We start from the raw sequence: 18,603 nt of genomic DNA, 5'->3' as shown, positions 1-18,603 counted from the left end.
ATGTTAGACATGCCACCTTCAGATGCGCTTTGAGGAAACGTGGGGCTTTAACAGACAAACAATAGCGCTCTTTGCAAATCCCATTACCCGAAGTCATTTGTATTGCGTTTCGGGAAACGGACGAAAGAAAGAACAACTCCTTCACCGAGTTGCTTTACGGCCCTAAACGAAGCAGCGAAGAAGTATAAGAAGAAGAAAAAACCGACTCCCAAGTGGATCATTTCCAGGTGAGCCGTTACAGACCGTTACTGACACCGACTGCTAGCTTTAGCTGTCGAACTAGCATAGCACGGCATAAAGTGACACGGGTCACTTGACTTATGACAGATACGCTAGTTATATGTGTATATGAAGGCTGTGGCTCCTATTAGCTGTTGAATATTGAACTAGCCGTCCACGTGCTCCTCCCCAAATATAGTTGCTGAATTAGTTAATTTAGCACGCTAGCTCGCACAGTTAGCTGCCCACTCTGTCGTTGTTGCACACTAGCGGCAGGTGATACGTATGTGTTCTCTCTCACTCTCTCTATATATATTATTCATGTTTATTTGTTGTGATGTAACCTGGCTAAAGACGTAGAATGATCCCTGTTTTGCAACTCACTTCTCTGCGCAACTAATGGCTATCTTAGTCATAACATGTGTGCCCTGGTCACTGGTTGAACAGAAGTAGGTGATTTAGCCTCCTCTAAGCTAGCCATATCGCACCAGTGCACTCGTGCATTTTATTTCAGTGGGCTAAAGGGCTGCACACGTCAGCCGAGTAACGTAGTTTACGGAAGTAGCACACAGAGCGGCGTGTCAGCGTTGAGTTAACCAGCTAGCTCGATGGTCGTATGTCTTTGGGCTCGTTTTAAACGCACTCGCTGCCCCGCTGTACGTCACGTGGGGCAGTTAGCTCCGGGTGGCGTGACGATGTGGCACCACATCATCAGAGGTGACTGGAGTGCATTCTCCTCGTTGAGCAAGATGAACATAACGTCACCGTGGTCATGAAACGATGTGCTTATTAGTTACTATTAATCATACAATTATTTGAATGTTCCTGACGCAAGAGGCAGCTGTGTTCAGAATCAGTTTTATTGGCCAAGTAAGTTTGCACAAACAAGGAATCTGACGAGGTAAAGTGTCTCTCAGTGCTTACACAACATATACATTTCAACACAATACAATACGGAACAAACAGTGCAATACTTTTCACATAGTTAAATTAGACTACAACCGAGTCCATTGATACAGGATATGTCTTGGTAGATAGTTTAATATTTAATGTAAATATGTGTCTTTACTTATTGGTTCCACACTGATATTGCAGGTGCGACTGCATGCAACACAACTTGACAGATGTGTATATTGCTTTAGTGCTCGGCTACGCGAGTAAGGAGTGATTATTGATTTACATTAACAGTTCATTTTGTACGGTGTATATCCTTTTTGGTCATCTAATAAATGACTGACAAAGAGACACTTATCTAAATTGCAATCTGTTGATTTTTTTTTTTTAAATAACCCCTTGACTGTAATCCTTTCTGTATTGGTGGTAATAACAATTGTATCCTGCTGACCACAGGGACTCTTAATAGGCATTGCTCAATTAATCAGATATCACCTCTAGAAAATGTTAATTATTATGATCTACAGTAAATTAGAAAAATGCAGACATATATAAAGTGCAGCTTTCAACATGGTGAGAAATCCTTCAGGCCAATATTAGGTCATTAGCTTCTTATTTTACTTTAAGTGCGTAACAAATCAAATCATTTATTACTTTTTCAGTTTCTCTTAAAAGATGAGCACAGTCAGTTTATTTTATTTTGATTATCTCTTTACGGTCCACAGCATTTTAGCCGTCTGCGTAGGTGTTTATGCTGTGCATGAGCCTCTGTCAATTTGTGTAATTACAATCTCTCTCAACCTGGTTGGCCTCAAACACTAAGTGCAAACAGAAATTGTAGACTGAGATTGGCATGCGTTACATTAGTGGCCAAATTGAAGCATCTACTACTTCCAAACTGCTCGGATTTTAGAAGTGTCACAAAAACACACTTGGTAATTTTACAAATTGTTTGTTCAAAGTCCAAACATGTCTGCGTGTTGTAACCTGTTGAACTCTTTGTCAGCTAATCAAGTATTGTTCAATAGGACTTTGAGACAGATTTGTAGATGCGCCTCTTTTCTTAGCAGCACCATAAAAGGTAATCCCTCTAGCAGTGTGTAGTTAGATTAACCTTGTAATCATGTTTGTGACTTTAACTGCATTCACCTTAGTGTTCACACCCAGTGTCCATACTCAAGCAGTTGATTTTACCCAATAACCCCCCCCCCCTCCTTTTGCCATTAGTCCCATTATTTTTGCTGACTACAGCAAGAAGGACCTTTTTATATATCCTTGAGTCTTATCAGTCATCACCTCTTACTCTAGCTACATCTTGACTTCAGAGGGAGCTTTGAAAGTGTTGTAACCCTTTTAAAGACGCAAGGCCATTCTAAATCAGTCAAACATTTACATTATTTGTTAAATACTGAATGTCGTTGGTGAGAAGCCGTTCAGTTGAGGCTTTGCATGGAATGTTTGAGTAGATCTCAAGATTTCCTCTTAACTGCTGTGAATCGGTGATTTATTTCACAAAGCTGCTCTTGCATTATTCTGTTCTCAAGAGCAGTTTGCATCACTGAGCGTGCTCAAGGACAATGTTTATACTGCAGAGAGAACTAAACTACACCCACAATAATTGTTGTCATAAATATCTTATATTTTTTAGGATGGTAGATAACTACAGACACTTTTAGGATCGCTGAATTGCATATTTTAATCTTTTCATGAGACATGACTTTGCCGTGATCATTTCCGTTTCGGGCCATCCTTAAAACTGAAATCCAAATATTGAATGAAAATTAGGATTTAACTTTGGCAAGCGAAAGGTAGGGTTGGGTACCGAAAACCGGTGCCAACTCAGATTGGTACCGTAACGTTGATTGCAAGTCTTGCATTCATAAAAGTAGGCCCGCAAATATTAAATACGCTATTATAACCATGTTTAAGCTAGCTCGTAGCTACGTCTGATGTCCGTTTTTTGTCAGTGCGGTCATGAAAACGGCTTTTATAGGGAATATGGCCGAAGAGATTTGTAATGTCATTGTCAATCGTCGTTTTGTGCTTCTTTTCTTAAAGTATCGGTTCAGGCACCGTTTAGGCACCGGTATCGTTTTAAAAGTACCGGTTTAGCACCGGTATTGGAAAAAAAATCCCAACTATAACCCATTCCTAGTGAAAGGTAATTTTTTTCATGTGTATTATCCTCAGTGTAATCTATATTCTTCTTTCGACTCGTGTGTATGTTTATGATCAAATGAATTGAATGCACATTCAGTTTGTGTCACCTGTCGAGTGACTGTGGAGTCCCTTGTGTCTGCGGTGCGGCTGCTTGGCCTCATGAACAACGGTAACACTGACCTTGCTATTGAAGGCTCGTCATTACAGTGTTGCTATGTCCAGCATTGAGAGCACTTAATACTTTGAAACATGAATGAACTTCACTGTCAAGCTATCCCAATGTATTTGTGTCTATTTATATTTGCTTGTCGGGCCTCGGGACTGGACTCTAACCGTTGATCTATTTGCTTCAGTAAATGCTGGAGTTAATTTTGGCATTTCTCTGCCAGCTTGTCTGAACCGCATTTGATATTAACTTTGTGTGAGAAGCCAAAGGCTGGAGTTGGCTTGCCCACTAGCACCGTCTGCCATGTTCGTGTGGCTGAGCAATACAGATCTGTTGTAAATGACCAGCTCTCCACGTCCTGCCAAAAGAGACGGGCAGACGACGTGCATGAACATCACTGATTCCCAGGATTTTCGTTAATTCGTCCCCAATTGCGCTTGATCAGAGAGAAACGACGCACAGCGTGACGACACGCATGAAGAGGTTGTTTAAGGAACGGTTTGCCCTCTTTCAGGTCAGCACTGCTGTCTAATGCTAGAGGTGACTAACAGGTGGCCAATGGCAAGGTGGGGCGAGAAGGTCTCCATTATGATTGGTTCCTTCAGCGTAACAGATGCCCTTCTGCTAACTCTACCACGGTCGGGGGGAGCCCTGCCTTCTTTGTTAATTTTAATGAAATGTGACATATCCAGGGTGCCCATAGCCTGCTAATCAGCCCTAATCTGATCCATTGGATTAGAGGATGGGAATGCAGGTAAGACACTTCTTACAGTGCGTGAGTCTCACTCTTCCTGGACTGTTTTGGCCCTTGTTCTCAATGAAGATCCATTCTTATTGGTAACGGTCCTCTTTTCATGAAATGATCTGCTCCTCGGTGGACTCTTGGCTGAATAGTCAGCTCCTCCAACAGGACCTGGGATCTGGCGGTGTTCTTGCTGTCTTCATCATAATCCCTCTCTTTCCTTTTGTGGGATTATCATGGCGATGAAGCACTACAGCTTGTGACTATCCACTGCTCTTTGCTGGACTTCTCTTTGTCCTTTTTTATTATTCTGGCTTTAATTTGGTGAAATACCAGGAGCCAGAATGCTGAACCAGAGCGCTGTGATCATCTTCACTGGGATTTGTGGGGGATTGGTGGTCATGGCGATGGCCTACTATGTCTACTGGTAAGTTAAATGCGAGAGAGGTAGTTTGGCCGGGCTAGGTCAGGCCCGACAAGTTTTATTAACTTGTAAAAGATAGAAATCGGCATGGCCTCCACAGGGCTTCATCATTCACTGTGGTAAGACAAGTTCAAATTAAGTTGTTTTTACATTAAAGTTACTTGACAAGGGGCAGTGTTTGCCATGATAAGACTCGAGTATTTCTGTATGTGCATTTCAGCAGCAATTGAGAGCAGAAGCGCCCGTCCAGCCGTAAGCAGCTTTAACTCAGTCAGCATCTCTAATCTTGTGTGGTTACAGGTGGGTCGTCTCCACAGCGAGGTGGATCTCCGCTGGCTGCTTTTATGGTCGAACCAAATGTTTGTTTCTCTGAATGATTTATTCCTTTATTGTTTTGAGGTCCTTGAAAACCCCAATGCAAATAAATATGGTTTTGAAAAGAGAACACCTGAAGTTTGGTTCAACCACCACACTACAGAGAGAAGTTGATGCATTTGATTAGTGTGATTATGTGATGAAGTCATTGTGTTTTGAACTTGGTAGTGGAGATATTCTGATTGGACTTGATGTGAATATTTTTTTAACTCGCTACTAACCTCAATAACTGAAATAGAGCTTGGATCGAATCGATTACGCTGAACACCACAGAACTTCATTTATTGTCTGAAGTCAGTTTGTATCTTGGTTATGAATGTTTGATAAGCAACTTCATGTGGTCCTTATTTCATGTTATATTCTCTGTAAATGCATTGTATGTCAGAAAATAGAGCATTGTCTATAACCAGGTTTTCCGACAGTGTATTGCAAGTTGGCCCACTAGGCCTAAGCTCCGGGTTAAATAACATTCCAACTAATAAATAATTTAAAGATGTCCTTCAAACTAAAACATAACTGTGGTGGAAATGCAACCCGAACGCCAAATACATTCAATTCAGCTCAGGATTCAGTCCGATTTACAATAAGTGGCAAACGGACCAATATACCCTCAATACTTTTAACGAAGAGTACTATGAAACTGGGATATGTAGAATTTTTTTTATTTTTGTGTCAAATGCAAACAATAGACTCTTAAATTCCTGTATTTGGGCTGTCTCTGAATCGCTCTGCTCTTAAACGTCGGAGGGTCTCCTTCAGTATGCTGATTTGGCATGCGATTCATTTGTCTTTTTTTTAATCTGTAGATAGTCAGAGAAAGTAAAGATCTGCGTCCAGCTGCATATCCTTCATTTACAAAATACCAACAACCCAGTTGAGCACTGAAGGTAGAGGAGGTTGGAGCAGCGTGGGGTTCAGAAGTAGTTTACACTCAACACTGTACCTGAGATCGGTGGAGCAGCCAACAAGCACCAGATTGGCCTCACTGCCTTGCGCTGTCCGCCTTCGCACTGCTCCCCGTTTCTATTACCTGTCTCACTTTAACAGCTAGTTTTGTATTTTGTTAATTTTGAGACGAGAGTTTTTGTCAAGTTTGCAGCGTGCCATGTTGTTGCTCTGTACACTGATGCAGCCAAGAAAAAATGGAACGTGAATGGACTTGGGGTCGTCTACTGAATACTGGTATCATCAAATCTTAATTCATCATTAAAAATCTATCTGAAGAATATAACTATGTGTTTCTCATGGACCAACATTCCCATAAGAGCTTGTTTCGTCATCTGACCATAATTCTCAAAGCAAATGAGTTGAGTGCTGCTGGTTGGTTGCTTTTTGCAAAGGCAAGTTATTTTTGGAGGCGGTATGAATCCACAAAAATTCATTTGTGAGTGGTTGCTCCCGGCACCGTGAATTAAGGCCTCCATTTTAACTTTAATGGGAATGCGTTGTCGGTCCGAGTTGGAGAACTCTCATGTACAGAAACTAAAAAAAAAATTTGGAAGAAAATGGAAAATGATTCATGTCTTTTGGGGGGAAATCTGTTTCTCTAAGCTCTCGCACAGATAACTGCTTGTTGCCACAATAAATATTCATTGGAAAACTTGTCTCTTAGCTGCTTGTGGCCAAACGATATTGAATTGAGTCTTTTTCTGAGTATCACACGTTGATTGACAATCATTGAAACCAGTGTCTGAGTGTAAAGGGAAACAAATAGTTAAGATGCTACGCTCCAAATAAATGAAGGTATCATGGTACATGGTTTGAAGCAGTTATTTATTCTAAATTTGGTTAATAGTTTTAGATTACATTACTGAATATACAACATTAATGAAATGTATTGATCAGTCTTACTTTCAACAAAAACGATTAATAGGTTGAGGTTTTCAAGGAACTACCCACTTTATTTGTAAAGTCCATCGTGCATTTAGCTTATATTTCATTATCAAACAAACAATCACATGTATCTGTTGTGGCATTTTGCATTTACAACAAACTCCCCTCCATGATTTTTCTGTGTTGTAGCTTTCTAATATTACGGGAGCCACGTGATGAACATGAACTAGTGTGACTTTACCCCTGCTAGCCACTTTCTCCCAGTAGGATCAAAGGTCATATCTGGATCATAATGTATTCAGACAACTGGATGTTTGGACTGATCAGTACCATCAGGCGATAGATGACACGGGCGGGTGCATTTCAACACCTCAGAGCTTAGGAAACCTTGTCTGTCCGTTTGCCCAGGAGAGCTGCAGTGCAAATGCATGTAAGACTTATTTTCCTTCACTCTGAGGCTCCTTTGTTATTCTGTGTGTTGTGTTGCAATGTTTGAGAGGGTTTGATTGCACTGGATTAGACTCCTTGTCCTCTTTAGTTGCCCACAGTGAAGTGGCTGGCTTATTTTTTTTCTTTCTGAGATGGTACTTTAATGTATATTATAATACGGCTAGATGAAATCAAGCATTCTGATTGGTTGAGTGATTCACAAGGTGTAATTTAACCAGCCATAATGTCACAGCTGTTTACATTTATCTGAGCGTTGCACATCAGTGCTCACTCAAAATAACAATCACGGAAGATTTTGCACGACCGTTAGTCGTCAGTTTAAGCTTAACAGTTACAAACGTGTTTCTGTGAACTTTGATATTTTGGGGGGAATAATAATCATTTATTTTATATAGCGCTTCTCAAGGCACCCGAAGTCGCTTTACAGAGTCCAGAGGTCACACACACACACACACACACACACACACACAGTCATCCCGGTGGTGGTAAGCTACATCAGTTGCCACAGCTGCCCTGGGGCAGACTGACAGAAGTCTCCCCCTCTCTGCTTGCCACTGTGAATACAAATTTAATGTATTCACAATCATATTTCCACACTACACTCTGGTGCTTTTACTGGCCTAAAGTTGTCTCCGACATAACTTTTTCTTTTAAAAATAACGATCCATTTTGTGTTGTTGCATCCTCAGAAACATTATTAGCAAACGGTGGCAAAGCACTTTTGTTGACCGCTGATGTCATAGTTGTGGTGGAGATGTTGAAATAATGCTGAGTTTGAGTTGCTTTGTTTTTTAACATGTTCCTTTTTTGATATAAGCACTTTGCAGTAACTTTTTCTTCAGTTTTCAGCCACTAGATGGCGCTCGGTGGTTGAGAGTAGCAAGCTGGTCTAATGGGAAACCCAACCTTGGATAGTCGGCATACAAGTTGTTTGAACCCTTTTCCCTTTCACCATCACACAGGGGAGGAACCTTTCCCAGCATGCTTTTTAAAACCACAGAATCATCCTGGATCGGTCCCCAGTCTGTTGCAGTGCTAATAATCCGAACCTGTTTAAATCCAGGTCTCTTCTGGTGGGCAGCAGCATTGGTGGAATTTGACCAACTAATGGTTGTTTGTCTATTTTTGTTTTGTCAAAAGCAGAAAGTTATCAAGTTTGAACCTGGAACTATCAGAAATGGATCCGGCCATCTGACTAATACCGATCACAAGAAAATACAATGATTGGCACTGTGCATTCAGACATCTCATCTTATTGTTAAAAAGACAATGGGATAATGACAACGATTTGTATTTGCAGTGCACGTGCATTGGACTAAATTGATTTAGTTATATACTTTGGGTAAAGTGTAACGCCACTTTTCTGCATCGAAAGAACCGCTCCACAACTAAAGTACAGCTATTAGCCAACACAATTCAGCCTGTTTTATGACCTGTTGCCTCAACCTCTGTTTTTCTGTCTCCATCAGGTCTGTAGTATTAGCTGACGGACCGTGTAAACGCGGCCTGTAAGAGGATCCCATCGGGGTAAGAAGCACAACTTTTTATTCAACTTGTGATAGCACAACGGACCTAAACGGACCACATCGTTCTGTCTACGCTGTTCCATCGCTGTAACGTTGTCTTCATTACTGTGGCCCTGCCTCTTGTGTTTCTGCCCTCTCTCAGGCTGGTCATAGTGTATAGAAAGGAGCCGACTCAGCTCTCCAGGCTCCTCAGCGATGGCTGTGCTGGCCTGCCTGAAGAGCCTGTTCATCCTGCAGTTGCTGATGGGCTTTGTGTTTGTGGTGAGCGGCCTCATCATAAACTTCATTCAGCTCTGCACCTGCATCCTCTGGCCAATAAACAAGCAGCTCTATCGCAAAATCAACTGCCGGCTGGCCTACTCCCTCTGGAGTCGTGAGTACATTATACTCTTGGTTTTTTTTCAATGTGTTGTAGTTTTTTATTTTTTTATGCAATAGAAAATGTCATTTCAAAAGTGTAAAAAAGAAAACACAAAAGTTTACACACAAAGCTCCATACAGTTACTGCGTTTGCTGATTGTGATTATGTTGCATTCTCACCGTGAGCAACTGATTTGTAGCATAAATCTGTGTTATATTAATCAGCAAATCCCACTAACAAACCTGATTTATGTTTTTAAGGAAATGCTGTGAATCTGGACTTGTCAGTTCACATGATGTTTTGTTGTCTCTGTGCAGAGCTGGTGATGATGCTAGAGTGGTGGTCAGGCACAGAATGCACCCTGTACGCTGACCAAGCTACGGTGGACAAGTTTGGCAAAGAGCATGTCATCACCATCCTCAACCACAACTATGAAATCGACTTCCTGTGTGGCTGGACCATGTGCGAAAGATTTGGCATCCTAGGGGTTAGTAATGTAGCAAAAATGAATCCAATTAATTATTTGTCATAATCCCAATTGCGAGATATCCAAGCTTCATCATTATACACATATTTACGCATCCTCCCTCTAGAGTTCAAAAGTGCTAGCCAAACACGAGCTGCTGAAGGTCCCTCTGATTGGCTGGACCTGGTACTTCCTAGAAATAGTCTTCTGCAAAAGAAAGTGGGAGGAGGACCGAAAGACTGTCTTCAAAGGACTGAGCGACCTCAAAGACTATCCTGAATATATGTGGGTAGGTACACGTGAGGCGCCTTTGTTTGTCTTTGTTCTATTGCGAGTGTGGAAGGATTCGCAGTTTGGTTCGGTCATTATCCTGCTGCTGCACATGCGTTTGCAAAAACACCATATCATGTACTATTGCGATCACTCAACTCTTACCCAGTCTCGGAGTAAACTTCTTAGGGAACAATCAGACACGTTTTTACCTGACGACATGTCAAGTAAATTAGCTTTAAAATTGTAGTTCTGGTTAATAACAACGTTCGTCTAATTTATGTGGCATATTGGATCCCTTTTACTGGTTATGATTATTGCACTCACTAACAAGTCCTACGAGGCAAGACATTATTTATTTAAATGTATTTATATCTACTTTGAGTAAAAAATCTTCAGAGCACAGAGGAAACCATAACATCTACACACCTCGTATAGCAGGTCAAAGGTCAAACATAAACTCTGCCAGTAAACTCTTTACTTTGAGCAGTTTGGGTATGAGAACCATTTACCTTTTTGTTTATTCTTCAAAGCTATTTGACTGACTTAAAGTTCATTAAACAACTTTAATTGTATATGACCGCTTGTGTCAATATTCAGCTGTTAACTTGGAGAATGCAATGTCATTACAACCAAAAACAAAAATTAAGTACAAACTAAAGAGATATAATCCAGGTTATGATGAACTCGATTGTATTAATTTAATGGAATTCCTCAAGGATTCATAGGTATATAATACTCCCTTCAAGAACATGAGGAAATGCAGACGCTGCCCTTTGACATAGTTTCTCTCGACTGTATCTTGACACGCACGTCTTACACCACACCAGCTGTATCTAAAAAGCTCTCAACAGGAGGGTGTGTGTTTCTCTTTTCCTTTTTTTTTTTCTTTCTCTGAAACCTCATGAACTGAGCTTTCCACTTTGCAGTTATGGCCGCAGGCAAAATTGCTTTTTTCTGTGTAAACAAGCAAGTGACTTACATTTGTGGCAACTCACCTGGTGGTAGTTGTGCACCTTTTCCTGAAGGTGTCTTTCAGATTTTCAGTTTGACTCAACCAGTCCACCAGCTGAGATTAGGCAGATCAGCAGTTGATCTAATTAACTTAAGATAAGCATTAGGAGACTGCTGATGACGTAGATGTGATGTGTTCAGACAAACAAGCTTAACACTCTGGAGTTGCCATCCACCTGCCGATTGAGAGAGACTGGTAACTCTCAGCAGTGTTGCATTGAGGTGAATTGACCTGTGAAGCAGAAGAAGGGTAGCAGACTTTTATTACCTTCGCATTGGAAATGCGGAAAGTTATGTTTTGATCGCCATTTATTTATTTGTATGCGTGTTTCTCGCATAACACAAAAAGTACTAAACCGAATTGCATGAAATTTGGTGGGATGATTGGTTATTATCCGGGGACCATTTGATTAGATTTTGGGATCGATCAGGTCAAGTTCATGAAAAGGTCAACATCTTCTTGAATCGCATGACATTTGGTGGGATGATTGGTTATTATCCGGGGACCATTTGATTAGATTTTGGGGTCAAAGGTCAAGGTCATAAAAAGGTCAACATCTTTTTACCATAGCACAGTCACTTTTAATCCAATTGGCATGCAACTAATGCCAACATGTTCATAATTCAATGCCCAATCGTGTGATATGCGAAGGTATGCGCTCTACCGAGTGCCCATTCTAGTTTGTATTTGTTATGGATCTGTGCTTAACGCAGCTCGTCTCCCTCCACAGTTTCTGCTGTACTGCGAGGGAACCCGCTTCACAGAGACGAAGCACCAAATCAGTATGCAGGTTGCCGAGAGTAAAGGCCTGCCCAAGCTCAAATACCACCTGCTTCCCCGAACCAAAGGATTCACCACCACACTGCAGTGTCTTAAGGGCACAGGTAATGTGTGGAGACCAAGTTCATCATGCTCGGTTCACATATGACTCGTCTGCTCTTAATCTATGTTTCTCTTTCTTACAGTAACTGCTGTATACGATGTGACTCTGAACTTCAAAGACAACCAAACTCCGACTCTCCTGGGCATCGTCAACGGCAAGAAATACAAAGCTGACTTGAGTGTGAGGTGAGTTCCACTGATGCCCTCAAGTTACCTTTTGAATCATCACTTGTAATTACCATGCATGCAAACTGTACTTAGTTTCTTCAAAAGGAACAAGACGAATGTATTCTACACTTGTATGCCTCCTACCAACTGCATCTTGTCCCATAGCAATGAACGAGACCTAAGAGTGCTTTGCAGCACGTTCAGCTGGGACAAGCAGTCTTTTGTCTGGCCAGCTAAACTTAGAGAAATGTAGTGTTTCTTCTTTGTACTCGATAGAAAAGGAGAGCACAGCAAAATACATTTGTTGTTGTTTTGTGGTAATATAATTCATTAGACTACAGTTAATTAAACATACCAGTGACTTTAAAGAAATCTCTTGGCACATAAATAGAGGATCTATGGTGCAGAGTGTAAGAGCTTTAGGTGAGGGAGCCCCCTGGTGGTGAAACATCATACAAAGTGTTTTTACATCATGAAATATTTTCTGTTGCAATGTACGTTACATCTTCTTGTCCATGGCATTAGGATTTGAGTCATACTCTTTTATGAAATGATCACTGAATGCCCACATTTGTGACGACAATTTTTTTTTTTAAATCTTCCTAATGTGATGAATTAATTACTAGATAATGTGTGAATGAATTTTATTTGTAATTTACTGATGGTTGTCAAACTATTTTACAAGATACAATTTTTCAACACAACCGGATAGTCATCTCAGGATTTTTATTTGTATTTATAGCTTTATATTATAGCTCCAACACATCACAATATAACTTGATACATCATCTGTGCTGTTGGTATTATCAGAGTACAAATGAGGAGCACAAGAATGTTCAACCACAGGTGTGTCGTACTAGTTTGCACATTTGCGGTAAAGATCGGCCAGTGATGCGTTGTTGTTCCTCCGTAACGAAAATGAGTTGATGGATTAAATGATGCTGTGATAGCCGATCGTTTCATAGACTAACACACAGAAATAGCCGATCCAGCATTTTGGGTCGTATCAGAGCAATTTTTGATACTCGTATTGGAACAAATCTTAACGCGGAGGAAAAAACTTGATCAAGGAGTAAAATGTGTGGTGTCTCAAACAACATCATCAGTTTACAATGCAACTGAAGTTCACAGCATTCTTTTAAATTCACCTTCAGCTCTGCATTTATATTACAACATAGTTTAGAAAATTGTTGTCCTATTGAGTTTTCTCAGTTCTTTATGTGCTCAATTCTCACTGTCGAAAAGAAAAAGATCTGTGTCTGTTGGTTAGCTCGTGTCTAATCGTTGTACTTTCAGGAATCTCAAAGTCTGTTGCCAGTTCATGACGATGTTGTTGTTTTTCAACCAGGCGGTTTCCTGTCGAGGACATACCAGCTGATGAGAAGGAGTGTGCAATCTGGCTGCACAAGCTCTACCAGGAGAAGGTAACTAGGGGAATGTTTAACACTGCCTAGTTAACCTCAGCACTTTGAGATATCTTCCCTCACTGGTTGTGCACTGATGAGTTCCTTTTCAGCTGTTTGCATGTAGACCGGACAAGTATTGAATCCTTATAGTATAAAAGGGAAAACTTCCTTCGTGCCCCAGAGGCCTCTCTGGCCCTGATACACTTGGATTCTGATCATCAGCTGCAGTCTGTATAGTATGTTAGATGCAAGTATAAAGGAGGTTACTATGCCTCTGGTTGAAAGAGCCCAAAGTGATCAACAAACTATTCTTCTTCCTGTCCTGCTTAGGATGCCTTACAGGAATTCTACAAAAAGGAAGGCAAGTTCCCCGGACCCACAATAACCACGCATCGCAGGCCATGGACACTGCTGAACTTCCTGTTTTGGGCCACCCTGCTGCTTTCGCCCCTCATCAACTTTGCTTATGGAGTGGTTGTCAGTGGCTCCCCCCTCCTCATCATTGGTTTCATCATGTTCCTCATTATCGGTAAGTAAACTCTGTGCAAGCGGCTCTTGGAGTGAATATTAACACCGCTTCCACCCTCTTTGACCAGGAGCTGGTTAGACGTTACCTGGGGGAAACTATTCAAATTTCTGAATGCACAGTTTTGTTTCAAGTTTGATTTGCTGTCCTCATTTACTCAACTCTTTTTTTGTCTTCCTTTGCTCTCTCCTCAGCCTCAATAGCGATCCGTCGCCTCATAGGGGTCACCGAGGTTAACAAAACAGGCTCCAGTTACGGCAACCCGGAGGCCAAGAAGGAAAACTGAAGCGTGTCACCCCCCTCCCCTCTGTGTACAGCCGTTTCTGTACGGTCACCCTGCGGTATCTCACCCCTACCCAACTCCATTCTCCTCCAATGTTGAGTCATTTGGCAGACAGGGGAGAAGACCCACCCGTGAAAACATGGAGACCAGAGTTAGAAATACTAATGGCACTAGTGTGAGAGAGAACATGGCGGGTCTGGGGTTCAAGCTCTCTGTTGTAACACAGAACACGAGGAGGGGAGATGAGCACTGTATTCCCCTGCTTTTGTCTTAATCCCACAGCCTACATCCAATTTAACACCCGAGTTTAAGCTCCTAACCTGTCTGAGGTCACATGGACAGCCAGTCGGCCCATTTCCTGCTCTGCTCTCCCAACCATGAGTCATCAGCCAATCGGAGTGGTGACATGCTCATTCTTTTAGCCCACAGAACCAAGCAGATTTGTCTCGGATCTTTTTCAATCGGAACCACCCGAGGGCAAAGCGTGTCTGTAACATGCAGGACATTTCACTCCCCCCCTTTTTCACTTAGTGGGACTCGTAATGGGAACTGATGCCTTGAGCCCCAGCCTGCTTTCCTTATGTTAAAGGGTCTTTTCACCCAAAGCGCAAAACTTTTACCATTTAACTTCTAGGTGCCCGGCCAGGCGGATAGTTTGTGCCCAGAGTCTGAGAGCCCTCACTGACACTTCTCCTGCTCCTCCAGTACAATGTAGCTGAGTGAATTGTTGAATATGCCATAAAAGTACACTTGAAAAATGTAACAGCATTGTCTTTCCAGAAACCAATGTCTCTGTCTCCGCTTGATAATTTCGTACTATTTTACTATTACGATTTGTCGTTGTAAAACAATTAATTATGACAATAACAACAACAAAAACAATAATAGTATTAAAAAAGACCACATTGACTTCATTGGATTATCCAAATAGAATTGTTTCTTGGAATCGACTACAGTTTTTCATGTTTAGTTTTCAATAATTTGAGCAGCACCACTGACGTCATCAGTCCACCTCTTTTGTGTTTGTTTAGCAGCAGAAGTCTCATGGCAGAGATCTCTGAACACATCCCACATCATCTCCAGGGCTCGATACTGCACGGGTCTTAAGTCTCAACATCTTTTAGTTTTTTTTATCATGATTTTGGTGAATTGACCCATTGACGTCTTGGCATGGAGATGTTGCCGTCGGCTCAAATAAAGCCCGGCGAGGACACCTGCCATCGGTTACAGATCTCCTCTGGAGCCCGCAGCACCAACTCCCATGGCTTCATTGAAACAGTTTTTTTTCTTCTTCGGTTTCTATTCCTATTTTCACTTGCTTTACACAAATAGGAATTAGCATACATACTATTTAATTTTACTCCCTAAGTGTGATGATTATTTAATCAGCAATCCCAGTTCAACCACTGAAGCTGTTCAACTCGCCCTCCTCCTCTGCTGGCCGCTTCAATGCAGTGCACTCTGCTCTGCTCTGCTTCTGTGTGAATTTCCGCGTAACCAGATTCCTGGAAAAGGTCATGAACCGTCTTCTTTAAAACGTCACCCACCTCTTCACTCTGCGCTGTGACCGGTCACCCAGTTCCTCATCACACTGCATCAAAGAGCACTGAGCAGTGTGCGTTCATTTAATTGGATCACCAAAGCAAATGAGTAATTGAAAGCCAAATCCCAGGAAGTTGTTAGTTTGTTGCGTCCTCGTACCCGGACGTAGTCGTCAGATAAAGGAAGCTGCGCACAAAGCTTAGTTTCATTTGCTGTCCCAGCCATTGTTGTTGCACAGCTCCATACATTTCACCATTTTTATAATCGGTCATCCCAGAGTTGGTTGTTTTTGCCGCAACAAAATCAACACTGGCTGCTGCAGTGGATCTCTTCCCGTGTTAACGGCCCGTTGTCCTGGTCCAAAATGCAAACAATGGTAGCAAGACATGGAAGGGACATGTGTCCCGCTCGTCTCCTCTCCAACCCGCCCGTTCCACACGTGTTCATCCTGCGTCACTCCTCAGCAGCAATATGTCGTGTACATCCCCTCTGGAGTCATTTCATACAAGCCTTAATAGACAGTGCTGCTTCAATTGTGTGTGGAAGTGTAGACGCTAACTGAGCCCCTGTTGTGTCGTCCTGTATAGAAAGCAAGTTGCCGGAATTAGTTGCCAAGCAGCTTGTCCTAAAGTTAATTAAGAATTACAGAGAGATGAGACTAGGTTAAGACTGCTCTTGTGCACAAAGAGCTTTGTTTGTCATCACTTCACATTTTTTTACAATAAGATACTTTGCTTCACCTATTTGTTTACAGCTTTAGTATCTTGGCCTGCTATCTTTTTTTCTCAAGAGATCTGATCGGATACCAACTCATCCAATTCATGCTGTCATTCAGTAAAACTCATATACAGAAGCAAGAATGCTGAAAAGTTACGCTAGAATAACTTTGTACACTGGATGTTTTCTATTCAGTAAAGGAATATACATGGAACTTGTGTTTGCTGTTTTTTTTCTGAGCTCTCCAATGGAATCAAATAACATTACAAATTGACACAATATAACTACTTTTTTTTAATTTTGATCAAGGATAATTGAGTTTGTGACACTTGTCAGGTTTTGTTTTTTAAGTCTATTTTAATGTTTTCTTCAATTAAAACACTTGATAATATTAAAGGATTTAATCACACAGCAACTCTTACTCTTTTGACTCATTTGTATGTGTGAGTTTCTCCGTTTGCCCAGAAGGTCGATATACAAAGACTTTAGTTTGAGCCGTTTATCTCCCATCCATCAACAGAACCATCATCGCAGAGGCACATCTACATCTATCCGCCGTCATTTATTATGACACTTCCACAATTTGCCATTTAGATTGTAACTACATGAAGAGACGGCGTAAACTGAAAATATGTACAAATGGTTAATGATGACTGTCACATTCACTTTTAGAAGTTGTAGAGATGTAAGGAGCTGTTCTTTAGCAGTCGACCTTTATGAATGACACCAACCAATCATCCATCAAATGTCTTGAGGACATTTTGTATATATAATTAGAGGATGTGTGGCAGGATGTTAAGACTATAAATATGTACATAATGTAAATGAATTATCACTTTTAGAAATGTCAGCAATGCTCTTCTATTGTTTTTTTGTTGCAATAGTTCTTTTGAATGACTGGCTTTGACTTCAGGCTACAACCAAATGTTCCACTGTTGGAAAAGCTACAGCAGAAGAGTTAAACTGAGCTGTCCTCCGGGGTTCACTTTACAAAATGATCTGCCAGTGTTTCAGGTTTGGAGCTGTAATTGATGCCTTCAGTGATGCCTCTCTAATTACAGCCAGACGGAATGCTGGAGGCATGCACAGATGATGCTTACATAGCAGTTTTCCAACTTTGTAATTAATGATGGTTTCTTACTGTAGTCGATTACTTTTTTGCATGATGTGCATTATTGCACGGTCACTGAATCGAGGTAATTATAAATCAGGGACTCTTAATTGAAGACTGGCAATGCAACAGCTGTGGCATTAACTCTGAATTTGAACCTGAATAAAACGCTTTCTGAGCAAGCTGAAGAAGTGTGACTTCCTTTTTGTTAAATAGTGTAATTATTTAAAAGGGACCATTTAATGCACCAGATTGTAGCTCCAGCTAATTTGCATCTGTAGTCCCTTGACCGATCATAACAAACATAGAACAATAAGAAACGGTACAGGATAAGATGCACGACAACAGCATATGTGGTAAGAAGAAAACAAATACACACAATGCGAAGCTACAGTACAGCACATTACAAGTTAGTAATGCATACTATTAAAAGTAAGTGATAAAACCCAATAAAAGTAACTAATACGAGCCATAATAACTTTGCTCTGAGTACAGTGCTGACCAGCTTTTAAGGTGCTGAAAATGGTTTGCTTGCTGCTGCTTTGTCCTCTTTAAAGGCCAAATGACCCTGAGTTTCAAGTCATGTTTTTTCTGTTCAATATCAAATTGAGAAAGTACAACTTCGTGAGGTATTACTCATCCAGAGTTTGATGTAGAACACTCATCGGGACTGTGTGGGTGTGGTTTAATCAGATTAGACTGATCAGATTGCAACAGGTCAAAGGTCACTCAAGATTCAAGGATCTATTTGCCATTTGTACCTGGACCAACAGTCCAGACCCATCGGAAATCTAGTGCTGGGCTCTCCGAGTCAATAGTTTAGAAAATACAAAATATAAAAAAAATCCTGTATAGAAGGTGGTAATATGTACAAGAAAAAGAAAGGTGCTAGTATGTACAGTTTTAAAATACAGATAGTGATAATATGTCACTCAGCCCTGATTGGTGCACAGAAGTAAATGTCATCACCTTTTTTCCAATTTAGCCCCGCCCACCTCAAAGTCAAGAGAAGAGCACATGTAGAAGATTAAGAAAAGGTTGTTGTCAGCTCTAAAGGTGTGAGATGA

The 18,603-nt window shown here is 41.1% G+C and overlaps 1 protein-coding gene across 3 annotated transcripts; it reads left to right on the top strand.

Moving 5' to 3' along the window:
- Nucleotides 1–39: 39 nt before the first annotated feature.
- On the top strand, nucleotides 40–16,840 carry agpat3 (1-acylglycerol-3-phosphate O-acyltransferase 3). 3 transcript variants are annotated; one of them, XM_056430630.1, is made up of 10 exons: nucleotides 40–227; nucleotides 8,733–8,790; nucleotides 8,932–9,162; nucleotides 9,468–9,637; nucleotides 9,744–9,905; nucleotides 11,632–11,785; nucleotides 11,867–11,969; nucleotides 13,300–13,375; nucleotides 13,688–13,886; nucleotides 14,078–16,840. In XM_056430630.1, the coding sequence occupies exons 3-10, from the start codon at nucleotides 8,985–8,987 to the stop codon at nucleotides 14,167–14,169; spliced, it is 1,134 nt and encodes a 377-aa protein (XP_056286605.1). In that variant the 5' UTR covers nucleotides 40–227; nucleotides 8,733–8,790; nucleotides 8,932–8,984; the 3' UTR covers nucleotides 14,170–16,840. The 3 variants fall into 3 exon arrangements, with proteins under 3 accessions (XP_056286605.1, XP_056286614.1, XP_056286620.1); XM_056430639.1 differs by lacking the exon at nucleotides 40–227 and adding an exon at nucleotides 4,220–4,608; XM_056430645.1 differs by lacking the exon at nucleotides 40–227 and adding an exon at nucleotides 7,221–7,243.
- Nucleotides 16,841–18,603: the final 1,763 nt, after the last annotated feature.

Source organism: Pseudoliparis swirei, chromosome 2 (genome assembly GCF_029220125.1).
Source record: "Pseudoliparis swirei isolate HS2019 ecotype Mariana Trench chromosome 2, NWPU_hadal_v1, whole genome shotgun sequence".
Lineage (NCBI taxonomy): Eukaryota > Metazoa > Chordata > Actinopteri > Perciformes > Liparidae > Pseudoliparis > Pseudoliparis swirei.
This window is presented reverse-complemented; position numbering and strand designations above follow the sequence as displayed.